Genomic DNA, 24,481 nt, shown 5'->3' with positions numbered 1-24,481 from the left:
AAACTTCCTTTTGAAAAATGTAATTGTCGGAACTTCTAAATTGATTTTAATCCATTTCGAAATTACGTGACTTCCGTAACTATTTATCTAAAAATATTGGTAAATCTATTCAAACACCTTAATCCGTGCGTGTGTACGTTATCTTGGAATAAATCCAATGACTATATAATTTTCGTAACACAGTTTATAGCATTGACTTTGATAATGCATTAAAAAAGCAAAAAGACCTCGTGAATGTACAATATTTGCATTGATAGTATTAAACCATAATTAGATAAAACTATGTGGGCTTATATATATACATAATCAGTATTAATCAACATCGAATGCATAATCTAATTATTATTTTATCGCTACTTTACTTGTATTCTCTTCATAAGCCTAACATTTTATATTCGACTATAGTAGTTTCACACTCTTTGAAATAAAGAATATAATTTTCTTAATCGCCTAGATTTATTACCTTTTTGTATTGTAGGCCTATACGTGTACGTATACTTATACGTATTCTTCTTTATCGGTACCGGTAGGCTCTAACAATAATATTTTCTTCAATAACTTTTACGTCGTAACCGCTTAAACTATTATCTGGAAAACTATACTTCATTGCATTTACTGTTGCTTATAAAACTTTATACCTTTATTTACCATTTATATAGAAATTGCATTGCTCTCAAAATTTAAAATAGGCATATAGACCTCTATTTACCCAGTATAGCTTGTTTTTCCACAATTTGACCAATCACGACGAAATGCATTATCCAACTGTCGCTTGTGATTGGCCAATTCATTTGCGTTGTGCTTACGTCGTTGCGTTCACGATGTGAACCAAGCGTTATACTTTACTAGTAATAATAATGTTTATTTTACACCGAAAGAAAACAAAATGAAATTTGCATATTATTCTATAAATTGCATTGATGCTGCACTAAAGCTCTGTCTACACTAGTAACTAGTTTGAGTAACAGTATGATGTGCCCAAATATGGTAGTGGTATGACATCATCGTGTCCAAAAATGGAAACATCACATTTTTTGTCACATAAAGTTAATGTAGACATTTTAAGTTTAATTTTGCAATGATCCATTGCGTGCTTCTTAGATACAACGCACGCGTTTCATGGTTTAAACTTAACATTGTTTTTATTGGTACTCATGGATTATCTATCTTTTCAATCTCATTGCCAGGGCCGCGATTCCTAATAGAATTATTATCCAAGCAAAACTTGAGATGAAGCCCATGTACACTGAAAAGTACGTTATATTCCAACCTGGAAATGAAAGCAAAATATCAACATCATTAGTGAAATGAAAAGTGAATGAAAACAACATAATTCGGCTAAACATTAGGCCTAGTAATTTAACATTATTAGTTAAACGGTATTTAAATTAGACTTTTGAAGAAGCATTGTTTGCTTTGGAGGCTCAGCCTGAGAGTGAAATATTTCGTTTTGTATTTTTCTTTGTATATGGCCGAAATTGAATAAATAACAAAAACAAATTCGTTTTCATATTGTGTGAACCTTCCCCTCATGGTACGGGGATAAGCCTATAGGGAAGAGTTAAATTTGTTTAAGTGAATATTCTTTTTTAACTCACCTCGTCCTAAAATTCCCCTCAAAGCTTCTACAGCATACGACTGTGGCATAATCAAGCAAAAATATCTGAATGGATACGGAATGCCTTCAAGTGGCCAAATGATACCTTAAACATAAAAAAAAACGAATACAGTAATCTTTGGACATTATCGGTACCAGCGTGGTCACACTTTTTAAACCAATATCATAATAGTGTGTGTTAAACCACACTCAGAATAAGCAGCGGCACTCTGTACCTAATTTGTCCCGTATCATAGGCGACAAATTATGTAATACATTGTCATGTGGATACAGTACAAAGAATCGCGTTCTCACGTCGGTTAGGAGGCGCGCAATTTTCCAAACGCATTCAGTATTATCATCATTATATTTGTCTTACATTATGAAATCATTTTTGAACTACCAAATCGTGTAAACAATTAACAATATGTCTTTTATCTTTTCTTTTTCTAACTTACCACTTAGTAATGTCAAGGGGAAGAAGGAACCAAGCGAGGCCTGCATAGCAACTACCTCGTTGTCACTGATGGATGAGATGAGCATGCCAAAGCCCATACCAACGATACCTTGCATCAGGGCTAGGACGACCACTAGTAATAAGGAACCTTCATTCGCAATCTACAATCGATAACATGAAAATGGATTTGTGTTTATAAACGTTATTCGTAGGAAGAGGTACACAATTAACATTTATTCAGAGATATATTATATATTTACATACAATATTGCAGGGATCTTACAGATAACTACAGTGAAATTTTAAAAGGTATTTTCGGGTTTGGGAATGTACTTGATGATAAAGTCGAACAACTGAAAATATCTACACAAATATATTAATTGCGCAAGCGTAAAAAAGTCTTTTGAATATGTTGATAAAAAAAAGTGCGTCCAATATAAGAAAATAACTCAGTACTGGTCGATACCGAAAAATAAAGAATCTCTATAATGCTGATATATAATAGGCCTATATTATCTATAGACCTTCTAAAATAGTGCCGCTTGATGATGTACTAAATGCACATACATACTACAAGAAAATAATTGACTTACATCAAAGACGGAGAGAATAAAGACAAGTACGACTGTAGTTTGAACCGTCATCACAATGAATTGTACGAATGCATGTGAAAGGACCACCTCCAACGCACTCACACCTGTGAAATACAACAATGATCATAAAGGTGTGTTCACACTAGGACGCAAAGCTGCGTTCATACTGGGACGCAAAGCTGCGTTCACACTAGGACGCAAAGCTGCGTTCACACTAGGACGCAAAGCTGTGTTCACACTAGGACGCAAAGCTGCGTTCATACTGGGACGCAAAGCTGCGTTCACACTAGGACGAAAAGCTGCGTTCACAATAGGACGCAAAGCTGCGTTCACACTAGGACGCAAAACTGCGTTCACACTAGGACGCAAAGCTGCGTTCACAATAGGACACAAAGCTGCGTTCACACTAGAACGCAAAGCTGCGTTCACAATAGGACGCAAAGCTATGTTCACATTAGGACGCAAAGCTACGTTCACAGTGAGGCCGAATTTGGTTCGGTGGCCAGAGAAACTCCGAGCTACGTATGTTACATCTCACAAGGAATCGTGAATGCGTTAGTATACGTCAACACTCTTACATTTTTCACGATTTTTGTTTCTGACAACACCGGAATACGGATTCGATAGGCCTACTTGGTTGTTGGCTCCCACTAGAACACAAATAAGTAGGCCTAAGCCTATACTCGTCAAAAGAGCTGACTTACCCGCTACCCAAGCTCGATCCAGCAAACCTTCCTTACGTTCGACCACAAACGTCACACTTGTTAGCGAAACAGCCAAGAAAAATATGATACTAAAATAAAGACATTAAAAATGTATTTATGTGTAATAATAATAATAAGTAAAATAAACAAAGATACCAAAAGTATCTTTACTCTATATTACGTCACTCATCAAAGAGTGTATTTGTCTTTTTAAGCTCTGTCTACACTGGTAAACTAGTTTGACGAAGAAAGTGTGATTTGCCTAAAAATATGGTAGTAATATGACATCATCGTGTCCATTATATGTTAGATAGTGTAGACAGAGCTTTATATTCATTCATTCTGATCCTTATTACCGATATTCAATTCTTTACTCCCGATTTGTCTTCATTCTTTTTATCATTAGTCTATCGTACCTTTATTTCTTTAGGCCCACTACATGATTTATGTATTGTGTTCAGTATCTTACCAGGCAATTATACCAGGTGCCATAAAATCCCGAAAATTCGTGCTGTCGTCTCCAAAGATCGGATCATCAAACTGATATGGAAAAGAGTATAAAAGAGAATAGCATAAGGACACTGGTGGCACTGTCTTTTTTTAGTAATGGAAAATATAACCGGTGCTTCATGAAACGTTGGATTGCGGAAACTCACGTGATGGCGCATTGTTACTGGCGCAACCGCTTGACCGAATAAATAAATAAATGAAATGAAAAATGTAAGCGCGCAGTTTTCACCTAACGTAAATTTTACTGCACCTCAAGTAATACTTTTAGCACATTTTAAAATAGACTTACTACTAATGGAACTTGGACTGTTGCCGGATTTATCATCGGATATTGTTGTACAAGATCCTCAAGAAATTTCTGAAATAAATAATAAAAATTATCTAATAAATCCATTTAAGAATAGAAATCTATAAATAGGAAAACAATCGTGAAAAGAAACATTCATAATGTTACGTCAATGTACACGCGTTTGCGTCAAATGTTTGACGTACTGAAGACCAACGCGTTACAACTATTTTATTTTAGTAGTTAGCAGATTGTGTTTACCTCAAATGCGTCAGATATGCGTAATTGAAGAGTTAGGTAAACTTGCTGATCTGTAATGAATAATTTAAATGTTATTTCACCTTGTTTCATTGTGAAGTTTAAACAAAAAACTTAGCCAGTCGGTTGGTCGTGGTATTTCCTCGCTCATTCGAGCTTATGGTCTTTCGGCGCTAATTCATTACGTTTCCATTCATTCGTTATTTATTTCAACTTACTTGTTTGATCCAACCGTACATATATTGTACTTCCGCTGACCGTGTCATTACTTATACTCCCAGAAAATCTATAGACAATAACATAATTATGTTGTCGATTAAAAGCAACGAGAAAGTTGTTGGCGCTGTCATGGATCCGTAAAACCTAATCCGACTTTCATAAGTTGACAGTTAAAGAGAACCATTTTATAATATACATTTGTTACATTACCTCTCTATTAAATAGTAGCTGTAATTAGTCGGAATGTCAATGGTACCCCATTCATTGCCTGCCTTAGCACTCGCAACGGCTACCGATAGATTATCCTTCGGATGCTAAAAACGGAAACGTCAAAATAAAGCATTGTCATAATTATTTAATATATTCAGTATTTTTATTCATTCTCGCAATCATTATAAATGTTTGTTTTATCAGTCAAATAGGAGACATGTTTTTCTCGTTGTGTTTATTTTTATCATCGTCGTTCTCAATCTCACTTTCAAATCATTTTTGTTTTCTTTGTAATTACTTGTATGATTGTATTGTTATCCAAATTCCACAGGAACTGCTGTCCAAATTGTAGCGGTGTCGTATCGCCATTCACAGTCGCCATCGCCAGGTCAGTGGGGTCATTACCAATACAGACACAGAATAGACAGGCTTGAATCAACGGTACCAGAAAACTGAAGAATAGCCCCCTATTGAAACAAAAGTATTGTATTGTACTAGTTGGAGAAGTTTTTTTTTTTACTTTATGGAATCGTGGACTGTATTTTATATTTATATAAACTATTTAGTTTTATTCGGTTTATTAACGTATACTTAGTTTTGTTCGTTAATCCTGCTTACTATTTTTCTCTACCTGTAACTTTTTTATTCAAGAAAGTCCGTACATTTTAATTGTGATAGGATTTGATTAGCTTAATAGCTAACCTTATCACCATTTGTCAGTTATGTTTGTTTTTGTAAATATTTTTTAATAAAGAGATTACTCAATTTTAACTGTTAACGTGGAGAAATAATACTTCTTTTCGTGTTTAAGTGAATCTTACATTGGGTTGCGGATTAACTTGATCATGTCTTTAAACACCATTGCGGTCACTATGGTCAGCCGAGGTCCACTACAACAAGACGATGAACTCGATGAACTCTTCCCAGCTTCTAAAAAGAGGAACCAGAATTAGGTAACTTTCTAACTTCTTGTAAAACAGAGGGAGCAGGAAATCACATTAATAAAACACCTGATTTGTACTGGAGAAAGAATTACTGATAGCCTGCCATTCAGATAGCTTTTATAATACTCTTATTAGGATAATATTAATGAAATCTAACTTGTATTGTGGCCTAACAATGACGTCCTCTCATCCGGCTCTTTCATCACCTCATCCTCTTCACCGCATTTTAAACTATTGGTGATTCCATTTTGAAAGATTACCTCTTCCTTCTCCGTCTGTTTTGTGGAGCCTCTACCATCGTCAATTTTAACAACAACATCGGCGGAAGCCTTGATCATTAAAAGAACAATCGTGAAAATATAAATGTTCGTTATATTTCGCTACGGAAGTTACAAGTGTTATATTCAAAACGTATTTTCGTTTTGTAAGATTTGCCTACGCATTTAGACGATGGATTTGCTAGTTTTAAAAAAAATAAATAAATAAAAGTACCTCTTCATTTTCAGCAGTAACTTCTCTCATACACAGTTTTAGAAAAACTTCTTCAAGACTCTGAGAAAATATAATGCATTGTAACCATAGTAGTCGTGGACATTTATTGCAAATTGCAAATAGGTGAAATGTGCGTAGGTTCACTCTTATAGCCACGAAGGGATGGTTGTATCCTGAAATTCAAGATTTGACTTTCCTTTGGCATATTCTACGTATTGAAATACATACAAAACAAATGCAGATACAAGTTGTACAAATACAAGTTAGTAAAATTGTTGAAACCTTGAAAAATACTGTAAAATAGAATTAACAATCTGAATCTGATCTAAATGCGTGTTTCCATTATCAGAAATGACAAAATGTATACTTACGTTTAACCGATGATGTGCTATAAGTTCCAATGGTGGCGATTCGGACAGCAATACACCATTCCTCATTAAACCAACCTTAACGAAATTTATAAAATTAGTGATATTGAAAAGAAAACGGTATTATTGATAAACATTTATCTTTGTTAATAATGAATAATATTATAAAATAATTAGGATGATTTATGAATAAGGTTTATCGCAAATAGCTTGGTTTCACGAGGAACGTCATTGCACAATGCATGATGGGAAAGGTACGACGCGTACGTACGTGATCTGTTGTTTGCTCCCAAATCCTTCCCACCATGCACGCTGATAAACCTTATACGTCGTATATGCGAATAAATGTAATATTTATACCGGGTAATGCTTACGATATGTGCCTGCTTCGCCTCTTCTATGTAGTGAGTTGTTATAATGATGGTTGTTTCTCCTCCTCTCGCAATATCACCAAGATGCTCCCATATTCTATCGAAAATATTATTATTATTACAAATCCAAAGAAAAATGTGTATTTAATTTGATACACAATGATATCCGCCACCCACTGTAAAGCCTTGTCTACACAATCAAACTTTATATGACAAAAATATGTGATTTGCCCATATATGGACATGATGATCTCATATCACTACCATATTTGGGAATATCACTACCATGGGTACTTTTTTTGTTAAGCTAGTTTGATAGTGTAGACAGAGATTCATGTCTTACTTCATCCTAAGTAAAGGATCAACTCCAACGGTTGGCTCATCCAGAATGAGAAGTGGAGGCGAGTGCAGCAGAGCCACAGCAAATGATACTCGTCTTTTCTGTCCTCCACTGGAAGAAGAAACAAGTTGTATTATTCGATTTTTTTAATGAAAAGCAATTTCGCAGGTTTATTCTGAATGTCATGATTATTAATAGGCCTATTTAAAAATAGATAAAACACGGTTTTATAAATAAATTAATAAAACAACTTTTGGTTGTTGTAAGTACCATTTTTAGTACTTTTCGATCGATTGGGTCAACAAAAAGGAAAACTTCTAAATAAGTATAAACCTTAAGTTTCCAACGATGGATTTTGCTGGCGGTAGTCTTAACAAATCAATTAGGAATTCTCGTTGTTTTACTATCTCATCACTTTTCATTCCGTGTAAAATTCCAAAATATTTCATGGTTTCTTTGATGCTAAATTCACCATAAAGCGCAGTTTCCTAAAAATGATCAGAAGAAATATGTAATATATGTCTACTATGTAATTCTAATAAAGAGTTGTGTGTTGAGATTATCCAAACTGTGATTACTTGAGGTGAGTTTACACGTTTCCTCGCGTTGCATCCGATCCTATAGAAGGGAAGGGGAAGCGATGCCTTTTTATTCGGTCTTACCTGGGGCATGTATCCTACCATTGGTCCTGGTATACCATGTCCTTTTGAGAGTGGAGGCTTTCCGCATGTGATAATGGTTCCTTTCTCGAAAGACAACCTCCCAAGACAACACCTAAGCAATGTTGTTTTACCACAACCACTCGATCCAAGCAGTCCATATCTAAAACAAATCATATAAACAAGCGATCGATAACCAATAGTCTGTCTGTTTGTCCGTTTGTCATTCAATATATCTATCGATCGTCTGCAATCAACAGACAACTAATCGTATTTTATATATTATCCTATATTATAGTATTATATTTTATTATTCCCATTTTATTAATTTAACTTTGTAATTGTAGTTTTCAAAGTTGTTTTGTAATATACAGTAGTTTTTTTTTAGGATTTCCATTTTTGTAATTGTAAATTGTACAAACTGTTTTAGCTGTGTGCTACCGGTATCGTTTTGTACTTTTTATAACCATATTAATTTTTTTTTTTTATGAAATAAATAAATTCTATTGTTTTAATAGATCAATCATTAAAAATGATGCATTTGAATTAAGATAACTTAGTGTGTATAATGTGGAGATTACCTGATCCTTATTCTAATAACACACATATTGCACAATAGGTCTCTTAGACAAAACAATGTACGTCAGATAAGTATAATTCCACAATGTAATCAAATTATGTTCAGAAAGACAAATAGGCCTATCGTATATTATAAAGCTTTTGGTACTTTAGGTTATCATATTTGATTTAAACGAACAGTACAACATTATCAATGGTATATCTTATCACATCCTCTTTTTCTAAAACTAACAATGGATTAATAAGCTATACAATATGAAGTGGTTTGGAGAGGCAAATTGTAAATACCGGTTATCGGTTTAGAAACAACAACGTTTTTCTCAACTTGAATTCAAAGGTAACTTGGTCTTGGGTCAGAAATCTGAGACAATAACGTTTTTGGGGCCTTACAACAACAGTGTAGGGATTTATTTCAAACTTTAGTCTGGTATTGGTCGTAAACCAGATGATTGTTGAAAAGTATTTCTTATTTTGTCAAGCGTTTGAAAAATATTCATCACTCAAAATAAAACGAGTAAGCGTAACCCCGGTAAATTACATACGGTCAGTGTTTCAGGAAAAATAAAATGTTTCTCTTTGGAAATAAAAACGTGCGCACGTTCATCCTTGCGTACGAGTTTGATTAGCACCGTTTGATTATGGGTGACCCTACTAAGTAAGATTATGTTAATATTTCGTAGTGAACTCTGACCCTCAAACTCTTACATGCTCCCTTGTGGAACCTGCATTTTGATTCCTTTTAAGACATCTAGCCTCCCTCTTCCAGACCCGTAATGATGATAAACATTTTTTACAACAATAGCTGATTGTGTTGACTGAATCGGGGTCCTCACCTAGAGAATAGAAATAACAACAATAATAAACAAAACGTAGAAGTGCATATAGTAAGTGGCTAGTAAATTAAGAGGAGAGCTATTTTGTATAACCACTAAAATTGTTATTTTGATTTGACTAATTTTAATCAACTATGACAGCCTACTTCTAATGTAAAGCCAAAAGTAGATAAAATAATACGATAGCGAATCTCCACAAATTTTAGAATTATAGCAAAAATGTTATACTTACACGATTGGAGAACGAACTTGTTTTCTCGGCCATAATCACAACATTTACCTTAAAGAGTTACAACGAAAATTGAATTATCTGTTTAATATTATAGAAATCAATTAAACAATATCGGGCTGGTTCTTATCGCAACACACCCCTTAATAGATAAACTTGATTGGTTCATTTTTCTGTTAAACGAATTTCATTGGTCAAGCAATGTTAAGTACGCAGACTTAACATAGACTTTGGAATTGTTGTTATACCTTGTAAACCAGGGTATTATGAAGATGCAGTATTATATTTAATCCACGCTACTCACGGGTGCATATTAAAGAATATTAGGCATAAACAATACACTTTTAATATTTTTTGTTTAGGAACCTTTTTTTTACTTATATTATGGGAAAATGGATTTAGTAGTACGTACAATGTATTTAGTTTTGATTTTACGAGAGAAGAGTGAAATTTCACTCTCCCTGATTTTACATATTTTCATTATTTGAATCAAAATTGCAAACATCTCTTGATGAAGACTAATACAGATTCGTGTATCTGTGCTCCATAAACGCATCGATACGTTAAAATCACTAAGACAGTACTAAACATTTTCATGACGTATTTTGATGACGCATTTTCCGTTTACAATCGTGTGCACGATTGTATACTAGAATGAGTTAACTAAAATATACGAGCTTCCTGTTTCGTTTTATTGGACTGAAGCCAGTATGATTCGATTCGATGATCTATAAGCTTTAAAAAGGATCAAAAACACAACTGGTTTCAGGGCCTCGTGATTTTAAACGTACACAATCATACAATCGAATTGTACACAACATCCGTACTATACAACGTAAACATATTGAAACTCAGAAATTACAATAAATGTCGATTCTTGCAAACAAAATATCAAGAATGCTCAAGTCAAATGCAATTGTTATTGTGTTCCACTCTACCTGGCAGGAATAGTAAAGTTATTTAAAGTATGATCTCGAATGACAGTTTATATATGGTGGAATATGAACAGTATTTTTAACAAATTCGTGCGTCAGTGACGTAAGACCCAAACTGTGACGTGCGCGCGACTTTCGTATACGTGCGTCTTTTAATTGGATCAATAATAATACCTATGCTGACTTCATAATAAAACTATTTTACCACATAAGGCGCAACATATACACGACATAAACGAGTTTAGAACTTATGAGCTCTAGAGTGAGATCACAACTCGTCGTGACCTAATTGTGTGACTAATTTATACTTGCGTAAAAATGTCCCTGTTTCACAACAAACACAGTGCGTTGTTTTACTAGCCTACTGTATCTATATCAATATAATATTGTTCTCAACCTACCCCTTAAAATTGCTTCGTGAGGGGCTCGGATATTACTCGAGCAGCTGATGTAGTGGGCCTGGGTATCAAGTTCAAATGGATAAAGCCGAGGCTTATTTTTAAACCACGTAGGTCCCGTGATTTTGATCAAAAGAATTTGCACAGATTAGGATAACAATACTCGACGAGTGAAAGCATACAAAGATGTTTGTACTGTCGTACACTTAGTTTAGGCATACTATTATACATGTTTATCAATATATTATATTACTAAATGTGGTGGGGATGGTACTTTCGACTGAGGGTCGGGGGATGTGAGGGATTGTATACTTTTGAAAATTAATGGATTATGGAAAGGAATGAAAATGGACTTAAATAAATGAAATAATTCAGATCTCGGATAAGTAGAAAGTGACAAAAATATTAAAATGTATTACTTATTTTAAGTAGGCCTACAGTAATACATTTTACTATATTTTGTTGTCACTGCTCACTTTTGTTTGGGGTACATGCACCCCTTCAAATTCAAAATTCTTTATTCATCATCAAAACCAAACAGAAGAGAAAAATGAAAACACCACACTTTGATATATAATTTTATTCTTTTCTCTAGAAAGAGAAGGAATGTAGATGTACACATGCGTACTATAAATGTTGCATATATTAATGTCTAACCAATCATTGCTTAATATTGTGGCGCGTGAAAATAAAATGGTTCCGGTTAAATTCATTTTGTCCACCAAGTTCGCCAAGTTTGTTGTCGTTTTGGTGCTCATGAAATTAATTAAGACTATGGACAATTTGACTATTAAGACGACTTTCTGCTAAGTAAGTGAGTTTAGAAAGAAATTATGAAACTGTCGAGAGAAAAAAACCCGAATTTTCAACTTTATTTAGATGAATTAAGAGTAGGCCTAGTTACATTGTTGGTATTTTTCTTGAATCTTGAACTCAGTATAATAGACGGTTGTGATGGCCAGACAGTGTGAATAGCCCTACTGGTCAACCAACCGGGCTAGCTCTTCTTTTGATAGTTAGGACGTCTGTAAACAAAAACCACAGGAAAAAGGTTCGTTCTCTTGCATTATTCGGTTACAATTGATGTATTGAATCGTTACGGTATAATTCCCGCCGGGATATTGGTCTTTGTAGCAGATTAATTAGCAACAAATTCACTATTTCTTTAAAGGCCAGGTGCGGGCAAAACAATTCATACATTCAAATAATCTAAATTGTGCTTGCGCTACACGATTTTGTTGAAAATCAGTGGTGGGATAATTCAATTTACACAGTAAATTCCCTATTCTTTCCTTTTTCTATATAGTTTATATCTATTAATATATTTTGTCAATCAACTCATTTGTATCATAGTAGGCCTATCCAGTTTGGGGTGTATTCTCTCAGTTTCAAATTTATAATTTATAAGTATTTGTTAAAGTGTGCGCCCTCTATTGTTGTGGTATTTGTACACTTATATGCAAATTATGCTTGTACACTACAGTATAATGCCAATCACGTAAAACGGCATTGAAAGGGACGTTGTGGTAGAAGGCGGTGTTATGTGCGAGGCCTTACAATTTATTATCAGTGTTTCCAGGATATGTATGTAGTATCATATGTTATTTAAAGAATAAACCCTGCATAAAATTAAGCCTTCGTGTACGAGTTATTAATAAAGTGTCGCTTTATTACAATAATAAATTGTGCCGTTATAGGAAGTACCTATAAGTCATTGAAGCCACTGTAGTTGATTGCGAAGTCCGCCATTGTTTTTTGAGTTTTTGAGTTGCAGAAACTGATCAGGACTGTATAATAATTGATTGCTAATTGTTACAAAATAATTTGGTGATCTAGGTTGTCTCTGTGTTGCGGAGGCCGCCATTGTTATCTGCGTTGCGGAAACTAATCGAATTTGTTAACCCAATTGTTTATTCTGTGTTGCGGAATGGAAGACGATTCGAAGTTTGGTTTAGGTGGATACAATTTGAGGAAGGTGCCCGCTCAAACTGAAAAAGGAAACCAATACAGGAAGGAGTTGGCACAGGAAAATCAGGATTCATCTAGAAATTCATCTCGTTCATTTGGAACAAGTGCAGCCAGCAAATCTACGCGGTCTATGCGAACTCGTTCTTCTGCTAGAAGTTCAAGATTTGACATAAAGGAGAAATTATTGAACTTGGAAGAACAAAAGGTGTCCGTTAAAGTGGAGCTGGAATTTGCGGAAGAAGAAATGCGGTTGAAACATTTGCACCTTGATAATGAAACAAAATTAATGAAACTTCAGCAGGAAAAGGAACTTGCCAAGGTGGACGCCGTTCTAAGTAAGGTAAAACAATTAGATTCTAAATCCGTTACCTCATTTATGGAGTACTTAGACGAATTACCTACACAATCTACAGATGATATTCAACAATATGTTGATAACATTCCCGAGAAGAACGTTGAACGTAATTCAGTTGATGCTACGTTTGCAACACAACATTACAATACGTATAAACGGCCAACAACGGTATCTTCATTTGGGCAGTATGCGCCAATACCTGGGGTTGTTACGTCGTCGATTGCATCTACTTCATATATGACAGTTCCTACTATATCATTGCCAATAATTACCTCACCTAAAGCTATGACAATTCCTGTACCGACGTGTGTTTTTGCTCAAATACCAGTACCTACAATGACTAAGAATATTAACTCTATGCCTGTTCGGGCAACGTCATCTTTGTTGCTTCCGTCGACATTTGTGCCAGTTAGAGTAACATCCACAATATCGTTTACTCCATCTCAACACATTACAGTTCCATCATCGTTTACTCCATATTCACTTGTTACTTCATTACCACCACAGCGTGTGGAGTCTCAATTCTTGATTCCAGTTTCATCACAAAATATGAACTTTCAGATTGCACCATCACTTGCTACTACGTTACCACCACATCGTGTTGCATGTCAAGCCACGACGCCAGTCTCATCACAAAACTTTCCGATTTCGTCACCATTTGTGCAACCTTCACAGTTTAATCAGCAACAGTTTAATCAGCCACAAGCACCGGTTATGAAAGAGTTAATAGATTCATTACGATTACCAACAGTAAGGGTGGAAAGGTTTGATGGAAACCCTTTAAAATACCCCATGTGGGAATGTGCATTTACCTCTTTAATTGAATCTAAAGCCATATCAGTGAATGAAAAGTTGAACTTACTAAGTCAACATCTGTCAGGAGAGCCGCTAGCCATGATAAGTAACTATATGTTACTACAGTCGGAAGAAGGTTATTATCGTGCACGTAGTGAACTTAAAAATAGATATGGTAACAATGCTGTTATTTCTAAGGCGTTTTTGTACAAGTTAGAAAGTTGGCCAAAGATCCAACCAAGAGATGCGCCTGGTCTTAGAGTATTTTCAGATTTTCTTAACGAAATCGTGGTAGCTAAACAAAAGATTCCAGATTTGGGAGTTTTAGATTACCCTCAAGAGAACCTTAAACTAATAAAGAAGGTACCTTATTTCATAGAAAATAAGTGGCGAAATATTGTACAATCTTATGCTAATGTTGACTCTTTTCCAAGTTTTGAAATATTTACAGGTTTTGTCAGAGCAAGGGCTGATGAAGCCAATATACCAATGTTTATTCAACAACCAACCGTACCACGGATCGATGAACCAGAGAAGAAGCATCAACGCCGACAAACATCTCAATCATTTGCCACCAAAGTGAACGTGCTCTGTACGTATTGCACTAAGGACCATCATATAGATGACTGCGAAGGTTTTAATAAGCTGACAAGACGTGACCGAAAGCAGTATCTGTGTGAACACAAGTTATGTTACGGATGTGGTATGACTAATGAACATCTAGCATACCAGTGCTCTAATGCTATAACATGTAAACATTGTAAAAACAAACATTTATCAAGCTTGCATATTTTTAAGCAAAACGATAAACGCACTGTTAATACGTCTTTGTGCACCTCCGTTACAAGTAAATCATCAAATACTTCTATGATAGTGCCTGTTTGGCTTCGAAGTTCTCGATGTCCACAGAATGAAATTCTAATCTATTGTATTTTGGACCCCCAGTCTAATACTTGTTTTATTTCAGATAGCATTGCTGAGAAACTAAAGTTGGAGGGGAATAAAACCAATCTACTTCTGTCAACTATGCATAGCAAATCATCCGTGTCATGTCGCAAGTTTAGCCACATGGAAGTTGTTAGCTTTGACCGAAAGACTGCGATACCAATTCCTACAGTTTTTTCTAGAGATCAAATTCCAGCCACCAGGTCTCAAATTCCTACTCCAGCTGTTGCAAGTAAGTGGACTCACTTGAACCGCATTTCATCTGTTATTGTTCCTTATATGCAGAATGTGCCGATAGCAATGTTAATAGGAAACAATGTTCCAAATGCCATTAGACCTAGAGACATAATAGCTGGTGGAGAAGATGAACCATACGGACAACTATCAGCTCTTGGATGGGGTGTCGTGGGCACCATGTGCCAAAGGGTTCCGGAAGTGTCGGTGTCTAATCACATGGTTGCTTCGGAAAAAGACTCGATTGTATCACCGAAGAATCGTTTGGTTAGTCAAACTAATGCCAAAGAGATGATTTTGATAATGTATGAACTAGATTTTAATGACGATAAGCCTGGTCAATCTGCAATGTCAGCCGATGATCGTAAATTCATGGATATCATGGAATCAAATGTAGTTCAGCGTACAGATGATCACTACGAAATGCCTCTGCCCTTTAAGATAAGAGAAGGTATGCCGAATAATCGTAACATGGCTTTAAAGCGTCTAAAACAGCTTAAACACAAACTAAATCATAATTCAACCTTTAAGAATGACTACATGAACTTTATGGTAGATGTTCTTGAGAACTGTTCAGAGAAGGTTCCTGTAAACGAACTGGACATGCGTAATGGTGAAATTAATTACGTTCCCCATCATGGTGTATATCACCCGAAAAAGAAAAAACTTCGTGTGGTATTCGATTGTTCAGCCGAGTATGCTGGAACATCATTAAATAAACGTTTATTACAGGGACCCGATATGATTAACAATTTATTTGGAGTCTTAACTCGTTTCAGAAAGGAACCAATTGCTATTCAAGCCGATGTGAAAGGAATGTTTCACCAGTTTTTCGTTTCAGAGCCTGATCGTAACTTTCTTCGATTTCTATGGTGGAAGGACGGTTCTGAAGAAATAGTCGAACATAGGATGACTGTACATCTGTTTGGCGCAGTGAGTTCGCCTGCAGTCGCTAACTTCGGCCTACGAAAGGCTGCTGATGATGGTGAATCTCAATACGGTAAACCAGTTGCTGACTTCATACGTAACGACTTTTACGTCGACGACGGTTTGAAATCTCTTCCATCGGAAGCTGATGCAATTCAATTGATCGACTCTTCTACTAAGATGTGTGCTAAGGCAGGTTTAACATTGCATAAATGGGTAACTAACAATAGACAAGTGTTAAATTCAATTCCCACAGATTTGAGAGCAACCGACTGGAAGGAGATTTCTTTACACGACCAGTTACCTATTGAACGTGCTCTTGGTGTTGTTTGGTGCGTGGAAACGGATACGTTCGAGTTTCGAATGGAATTTAAAGATAATCCAGTCACTCGCCGTGGAATTCTCTCTACTTTAAGTGCAGTATACGATCCGTTTGGTTTCCTGGCACCTGTATTGATTGTTGGAAAACTGATTCTACGAGAGTTGTGTATGTCTCAGCTTGATTGGGACGATCCACTTCCAGACGAGATGTATCATAAGTGGGCCAAATGGCGAAATGATATAATATCAGGAATCGAGAACATTAAGGTCAAACGATGTTTTAAACCGGTTGATTTTGGTTCCGTGAGCAAGGCAGAAATGCATTTTTTCTCAGACGCAAGTGAATTTGCTTATGCTCAATCATCTTACATCAGACTAATTAACACTCTAGGACAAGTGTCCGTATCTTTTCTTTTAGGTAAATCCAGGATTGTACCAAAAACCAAAACCACTACCATTCCAAGGTTGGAACTTGTTGCCGCAGCCTTATCAGCACGTATGAGTGGATTGATAACGAGAGAACTGGCTTACGATGCTACACATTATTATTGGTGTGACAGCAAAGTTGTTCTGGGGTATATCCGAAATGAAGCAAGAAAGTTCAAGGTATTCGTATCTAACCGCATACAACAAATTCATGACCACTCCAGTACCAGTGATTGGCATTACGTTCCATCCGCATCTAATCCAAGTGACTCTGGTACAAGGGGAGTGAGTATTGTTCAGTTGACGAACTCTACATGGTTAAATGGACCGCCCTTCTTGCATAAAAACGAGCCATTACCGACTGCTGAATCTTGTGTGGAAACTGCTGATGTTGACATTTCAGACGAGATGCGGAAGACTACTTGTGTATTTTCTACTTGTATATCTTTAGATTTGTTTCAGAAATGGTTTATTAATTTATGCAATAATTTCTCATCATGGACCAGGTTGCGCAGGGTAATCGCTAGATGTCTGATGTGGAAGAAACGACTGATGGATGCTGCTAAAGTTAATATAAAAGAGGGTAGCATATTTAAATCGATTTCTTCTGACTGTACCATACCTTGCGTAGATGACATTCAAGTAAGTGAGAAGTTAATATTGAAACATGTTCAAGATCAACACTTCTATGATGAGAAAGTATTACTAAGTAAGCTGTTAAACACGAATAGTTTAGAGGATCGTAAATCAGATGTTCAGCTGAAAAGATCAAGTTTTCTATATGGACTAGATCCGTTTTTAGATGAAAACCAACTTATAAGAGTTGGGGGAAGAGTAAAACGTTCCAAGTTTGCATTTGATGTTAAGCATCCCTTGATCTTACCGAAAAGGTGTCATTTAACTAATCTTATTATCTCGCATTTTCATGAGCAGATGAACCATGCCGGGAAAGTTTCAACCTTAAATGAAGTCAGACAACGAGGCTATTGGATAATCCACGGTCTATCTACAGTTGGCGAATTGGTTCATCGTTGTGTGATCTGCCGCAAGTTAAGGGGTAAATTATCGAACCAGAAGATGGCAGACCTACCAATTGAGAGGATTTCAGATGCTGCACCGTTTACCTACAGTGGAGTAGATTTATTTGGACCTTTTAACATAAAAGAAAGAAGAAGCCTCGTAAAAAGGTACGGAGTACTTTTCATTTGTTTATCATCGAAGGCTATACATTTAGAGTCGGCAAATACGTTGGAAACAAATTCGTTCATTAACGCATTAAGACGGTTCGTTAGTGTTCGTGGACCAGTCAGACAACTACATTCGGATAGGGGAACCAATCTTGTCGGTACCAGAAATGAATGGCAAAACGTAAATGAAGACGAGGTCAAGAAATATCTTGTGGGCCAAGGTTGTGATATCCACTTCAAATTTAACTTCCCGTCCGCTAGCCATATGGGAGGAATTTGGGAACGCCAAATTCGTACTGTGAGAAATGCTTTGGCTCCTCTACTCAACATACATGGTAACCAGTTGGATGATGAATGTTTTCGTACGTTGCTTTCCGAAGTCATGAACATTGTAAATTCCAGGCCCCTTACTGTTAACAACTTAAATGACCCAAATTCAATGGAACCGCTAACACCTAATCACATTCTAACCTTAAAACATAAAGTTGTAGTTCCTCCACCAGGTATCTTTCAGAATGCTGATATGTACTGTAGACGGCGATGGAGACGAGTGCAACACTTATCCAACGAGTTTTGGTGTAGATGGCGAAAAGAATACTTATCGTCAATGCAGTCACGGTCAAAGTGGACGTCACCAAAGAGAAACTTCAAAGTTGGCGACGTAGTGCTTTTGAAGGGAGACAACGTTCCACGTAACATCTGGGAATTAGCCAAGGTTATTGCACTGCATCCAAGCGACGACGGGCTCGTAAGAAAGGTTTCAGTCTTCGTTGGACGACGACAATCCGTGCTGGAAAGACCTGTGCACAAACTAGTGCAGTTGGTGCCAGTTGATTGAACTTATGAACTCGATAATACTAGAATCATGGTTAGCCATGCTCTTATATAAAATGTATTGCGAATAATATGGATTTTGGCGATTCGCCATACTGATGATAATCTTTGATTGAATAGACCTTAAGTCTTAATCATAAGTAATTTCATTATTGTTTCAAATCCCCGTCAGTGGAGCCTTTATAACTTGATCGTGCTGTTTAATGTTTGTAATGTGTTATTATATTTTATGTTTTGCAAAGATCTCTAGTATCGTTTGCAAGGGAGCCATGTTAAAGTGTGCGCCCTCTATTGTTGTGGTATTTGTACACTTATATGCAAATTATGCTTGTACACTACAGTATAATGCCAATCACGTAAAACGGCATTGAAAGGGACGTTGTGGTTGAAGGCGGTGTTATGTGCGAGGCCTTACAATTTATTATCAGTGTTTCCAGGATATGTATGTAGTATCATATGTTATTTAAAGAATAAACCCTGCATAAAATTAAGCCTTCGTGTACGAGTTATTAATAAAGTGTCGCTTTATTACAGTATTCATACTAGATACAATTTTTTATTTTTTTTTTACATTCTGTTATTTTTGTGATTGTTTAATAAATTATAATTTACTAGATCTCAAATCTAGGTACATTATTTACGGTGTATTGATTGGCTGAGTGTTGATACATACGTAATGAGAAAATCCTGCAATAGGTTACTGAGCAACGCTGACGTCACAATGATGCTCCGTAATCATTTACAGGGGGCAGACATGTTGGAGTTTGGACTCGGTCGCCGGTGTGTTTTATTCCGGTAGAAAAATTGAAATCCAAGGCGTTGATTGGTTTACTTGTCTTTACTTTGCCGCGACCGCTATATTGCGGCACTCTACACCGCCGTCGCGGAAGAATAAAACTTGTGTGAAATCGTTGATTGCAACAAAATATAAATAGGACTGAAGTGTTTTTACTGAAAATAATAAGTGTCCGAAAGGTTTCTATTGCAGTTTGTTGTGGAATTTAATATTATAATTATTACTGGGACAAATAACACGATTTTAATTGAGTTTTAGAGTATATAATAATAGCAATTTTGCCGACGATGATATGTAGACGATCGGACGTTGTTATTTGAGCTAAGCACCAACGAACGGGACTCAAGCCCCGTATCAATGGGTTATTTATCGAAAACAACCGAGTGGCCTAGGCCTAAGCCTGGTAGTGGCAAGCTGGTCATAAACCCGGTGTACAGTGGAAGACTGCTTTACTCTGTTGTTTTTATATTGTTGTATATCGCCACAGGTATAATATTTTTTTTATTTAAAAATGCATATTTTAATCATTTATAATTGGGTATAAAATAAGATTACTCAACACTTGTGCCTGTCAAACGTCTCTGTATTTTAAAAAGTATGGCACAGTAATCGGAGGTGGAAATTACTATTTTCTATCTGCACAATAATTGATTGATATTCTGATGAGGAGGCACTGTGATATCATCAGCACGGTCGACTGTCCATCAAATTCATGGTTTTCCTCTCGGCACAGAGCAACCATGCACATTATGCACTTGTCAATTGTATGACCCACTATACAACCCCTGGGAGAGGTGCGTCAAAAAACCTATATGGTACGTCACATCAATGATCAATGGTGGGTCAATGTCCGTCACTTTACCACCCACCATATCATAAACAACAAGGTCACAGTGCGTCATGGTCACTTAAAGCCACATTTTTTATGCAAAGGTGCGTCATGGTATTTAATAAGGTATGACGCACATCGTACAAATGACGCACCTCTACCGGGGTTGTATAGTTGATCATACAATTGACAATGTGCATTATTATGAACCGTCTTTGGTACAGAAATCTTGTCGCACGGTTTGCCATGTTTGTAGTGTAGTAGGCCTATAAATTGCGGTTTCGATCATTTTAACACTGTAAACCTTGGGAAGCTTAAGACTTCGTTCAATGTTACAACTAAACTAGCGTTAAAGTTCCAATCAAATTTTCCAATGATCAAGTTAAAGCAAGGAGAATAATTTTTATATCTCACTGGTACTTTAGCTGTCAAAGGGGAATACGCTCTGCCCTGACAATAAATCATTTTGGCCAGAGTTGGTTGTCAAGACCCTGAGATATCCTTCAATGTTTTATGTTTTGATATTTTCTTCCTAGCTTCTGATATAGGTGCAAATGCGTTAACGTGTAACTGTACTGAAGACTGTGTTTCTAACTGCACATCTGGATTTTATTATGATTCAGGGATATGTCAAGTCTGCCCTCCAGGCTACTAGTAAGTAGTGTACTTAAATTTTAGGCAAAATTAAAAACGAAATTGGTAGCTTCCCATCCCATCAAAATGTGAAGCCTCATCATACTATGTATAGTAATTAAATTAATTTTTTGAATATTATAAAATGTCAACAACAAAAATGGTATCCTGAAGAAAATGTTCCCTCACCTACTGTATTCAATTTAAATTTGTGTGGAAATTAATATCAACTTTTCTTGTTGTAACAATGACCAATTTACTGAAAAAATGACAATGCTGTGTATATCAATTGCTGGATCTCAATGGAGATACAAAATAAAATAAGCAAAAAGCTAATTCAAAGCGAAAAATTTAAAACAATCAAATAGAAATGTCATAGCTTTCGTGTAACCCTAACCCTTTCTCAGTGCAAAATTTATTATAACGTTAGAAACATCAAGTAAATGGTGGCAATAATTTACTATGTCAATTGTTTTGTTTTTATCTTCCTGATGTTATAATCCTTGTTAAACAAGAAATCATTCTCAAGTGTCAATGACCTTCTGTCTTATTGTCTCACTTTGTCCTTCTAATAGCCAATCAATTCCCATACCATTGTCTGCGCTATAGCATATTGATCACAAATGTAACCTCCCCCCAGTATACTGTTTGACACATACACAGTAACGCAAACATAGTTAGAATTCATGATACCATGTTTTCAGTTCTCACCTCTTGCTGTACCTAAATTCGGTTATCTTGATAAAAAGTTTTAGTAGATTTTGCATAAAACCATTATTTTTAATATGCGCACTAGTTTCTAAACATGCGCAAAATGATTTTATGTCTTGAAAGTTGTGTTTATTGCTTGGCACCACTGCTTGATGAAACAAAAGGCCACCATGGTGTTTTGTAGAAAATTTGCCAGGAAGGCTTCCATTGGTCTGAATTGTAAAATTTTCTAAATTTTTGGATAAGTTATATTAATTTTTCATAGTTTGTAGTATTTCTCAATTACTACGAAAATGTGGCCCAATTATGTATGTTACGAGTACTTGAAAAGAGTTTATCATTCATAGTCTGAAAACCATGCATGTTTCAAATTTTAAACTAGCCATTATTCATATTTCATTATAATTTTTGAAGATAAATCATAATCGCCATAAATCTTGTTGACATTATATCATAGTTTAATCGTAAAAGATTCCTCGTACACCATAAACAAGTTATTATAAACCAACACAAAACATTAAAATGTATTGATATTATTTGCCTGTTCAATATTGAATCTCAATATATATATCCTGTCTGAAACGCATTTACATTTCATTTAAACTAACAATACATTGCTTACATTTGTTGTACTTTGTTGCTAAGCAACCACACAGTTGTTAAGTGTCTGGGTAAATAAAAAGTGATATCAGTTGTAGTGATCAATTGTTCGTTCATGCATATCATAGAAATCTAATAATTGAAATGGATATTGCGCAAGGTGTGATCTACGATATGATCATTTATTTATTTATTAAACTAGACTGGAGTTGACTATGACTGCAGTTAATTAATCAGTAAGATTAATATATGTCAATTCTTTATGAGAATATACAAATGTTACATATAATTATATATAGTGGTTTTGCTTACCACATACTCCTTCACAGCAACCATTTAATTTGGTACTACACAAAACACAGAGGCAATAAATTGCTTATTAAACATTAACATGAGTATGAAATATATTAATTCCTCACGTTGAGTACATGAACTACTCAATGGTAACTAATTAATAGAATCTAGTTTACATGTCAAGTAACAACATTGTCAAACATTGATATGTTGGTACATAATTATATATTATATACTGTATACTGAATGTATAGGCCTATATTTTATTATTTAAAATTAAAGGTTTATTTTTAAATTATAATGAATTGGCTTAAATTAAATTACAGTTGCCTTGGTGAAGAATATAGTAAAATTGGTTGTGATGTAGGAGAATACAACATCAACACTGGTTCTTCAAGTGATGTTGACTGTCAGGTATGTAACTAAAATAAGGAGCTTTCCATTTATGATATGATCGGACCTAAGAACTACTGTAGGTACTGTGTATGTCATGTTAATTCTTTGAGGGCATGTGCTTCCCTCGATTTTGAAGTCCAGTAGGATAGTAAGTCCAAACGACACATATGCGGAAGTTGTCAATAGCATACCAAAACATCCCGTTATTAATTTGTTATTATAGAACAATGGAATTACACATTCTTGTATTATTATTATTAATTCAAATCTTTCCTGAAAACTGTCGCATTTACTGTTGTTCATGGAATTAAAAATCAAAATACTCTCTTAATCAAAACAGTCAAAAGAGAATCTGAATCACTGCTGTTGTTTTAATTTAATGAATTTTCCTATACAAAAGAAGTGTTTGAAGGTAGATGCAGTGGCTTTGTTCTCTTGGACCTATAATAAATAGGTACATGGTCTGAATAAGGCTTTTTGTAGAGGTGGGAGGGGCTACTCTTTTTGTATTGTTTTGACTGAATGGTTGTTTATAATTCAATGTAAAATTGTTTCAATTGTCAATCCAAACATCATCATGTGCAAGCAAGGTTCTGCACAGGAAAATGATAATTTATTTTTAATTTCAATCGTAATTATTTTAATTTTAATCATAATTATTTGATTGATCTCCCAAATATTCTTCAGAGTTGTGATGCTGGTTCATACAGCACTGAAGGTCAAGGGTCATGTACGATATGCCCTGCCGGTTACTCATGTGATGTCAGTACTGGTTCTACGTCCACCTGTGGGAGTGGCTCATACTCATTGGCAGGGGAACTTGTTTGCACCCCTTGTCCAACTGGTTACTACTGTGCAGATACAAGCAATTCGCCACTTGTAAGTATTGTTTATTATACTGTTGTTAAAAATAAACTTGTAATGTAAGTAATAATAATACATCTATTTTATATGGCGCTTAATGCACAAGGCCTCGGAGCACTTCACATTATTACCCCAGTCATATTTTGGATCTAACAGTTAACACGTATGGAAACATCTTCCATAATGTTATAGCTACTGTAACAGTGGTAATCAGCTTTAGTTGTGTGTGACCCTACCAGGTTTCCATTTGTACACCTGGGTAGAGAGAGGCAAACATAAGTGTTTGCTTAAAGGATACAAGCAAGTCAACAAGTGTTGGATTTGAACTCGCAATCAGCAGTCCAACCCACTGCGCCAATATCACCATTTTCATAGTTGTTAATT

At 35.5% G+C, this 24,481-nt stretch overlaps 4 protein-coding genes across 5 annotated transcripts in view; 3 read left to right on the top strand and 1 right to left on the bottom strand.

Annotated features, from left to right (window-relative positions):
* Window positions 1-501: 501 nt before the first annotated feature.
* Window positions 502-11,056, bottom strand: LOC144850623 (ABC transporter G family member 20-like). 2 transcript variants are annotated; one of them, XM_078707953.1, is made up of 22 exons: window positions 10,986-11,048; window positions 9,653-9,700; window positions 9,293-9,420; window positions 8,012-8,171; window positions 7,683-7,837; window positions 7,353-7,460; window positions 7,013-7,106; window positions 6,642-6,716; window positions 6,271-6,330; window positions 5,936-6,107; window positions 5,656-5,764; window positions 5,133-5,301; window positions 4,835-4,938; window positions 4,624-4,691; window positions 4,409-4,458; window positions 4,151-4,219; window positions 3,821-3,891; window positions 3,352-3,440; window positions 2,648-2,751; window positions 2,056-2,215; window positions 1,599-1,703; window positions 502-1,270 (listed from the first exon to the last, which is right to left on the bottom strand). In XM_078707953.1, the coding sequence occupies exons 2-22, from the start codon at window positions 9,683-9,685 to the stop codon at window positions 1,164-1,166; spliced, it is 2,190 nt and encodes a 729-aa protein (XP_078564079.1). In that variant the 5' UTR covers window positions 9,686-9,700; window positions 10,986-11,048; the 3' UTR covers window positions 502-1,163. The 2 variants fall into 2 exon arrangements, with proteins under 2 accessions (XP_078564079.1, XP_078564080.1); XM_078707954.1 differs by lacking the exons at window positions 9,293-9,420; window positions 9,653-9,700 and having other exon boundaries at window positions 530-1,270; window positions 10,986-11,056.
* A 1,853-nt stretch (window positions 11,057-12,909) lies between these two features.
* Window positions 12,910-19,447, top strand: LOC144850016 (uncharacterized). Its single transcript, XM_078707179.1, has 2 exons — window positions 12,910-17,922; window positions 18,175-19,447. Exons 1-2 carry the CDS (start codon window positions 12,910-12,912, stop codon window positions 18,976-18,978), a joined length of 5,817 nt encoding a protein of 1,938 aa, XP_078563305.1. The 3' UTR covers window positions 18,979-19,447.
* Window positions 19,448-20,092: 645 nt separating this feature from the next.
* LOC144851075 (uncharacterized) lies at window positions 20,093-24,298 on the top strand. Its single transcript, XM_078708598.1, has 5 exons — window positions 20,093-20,257; window positions 21,136-21,253; window positions 23,164-23,251; window positions 23,921-24,112; window positions 24,290-24,298. Exons 1-5 carry the CDS (start codon window positions 20,128-20,130, stop codon window positions 24,296-24,298), a joined length of 537 nt encoding a protein of 178 aa, XP_078564724.1. The 5' UTR covers window positions 20,093-20,127.
* The window catches only part of LOC144850167 (uncharacterized), a 72,508-nt gene continuing 72,052 nt past the window's right edge, over window positions 24,026-24,481 (top strand). Inside the window, 1 exon segment of the mRNA XM_078707390.1 lies at window positions 24,026-24,112. The gene's annotated coding sequence lies outside the window, so the exon portion shown is untranslated.

This window comes from Antedon bifida, chromosome 8 (assembly GCF_963402885.1).
Source record: "Antedon bifida chromosome 8, ecAntBifi1.1, whole genome shotgun sequence".
Taxonomy (NCBI): Eukaryota; Metazoa; Echinodermata; class Crinoidea; order Comatulida; family Antedonidae; genus Antedon; species Antedon bifida.
Note: the sequence above shows the minus strand (reverse complement) of the source record. Positions and strands in the feature narration are given on the sequence as shown.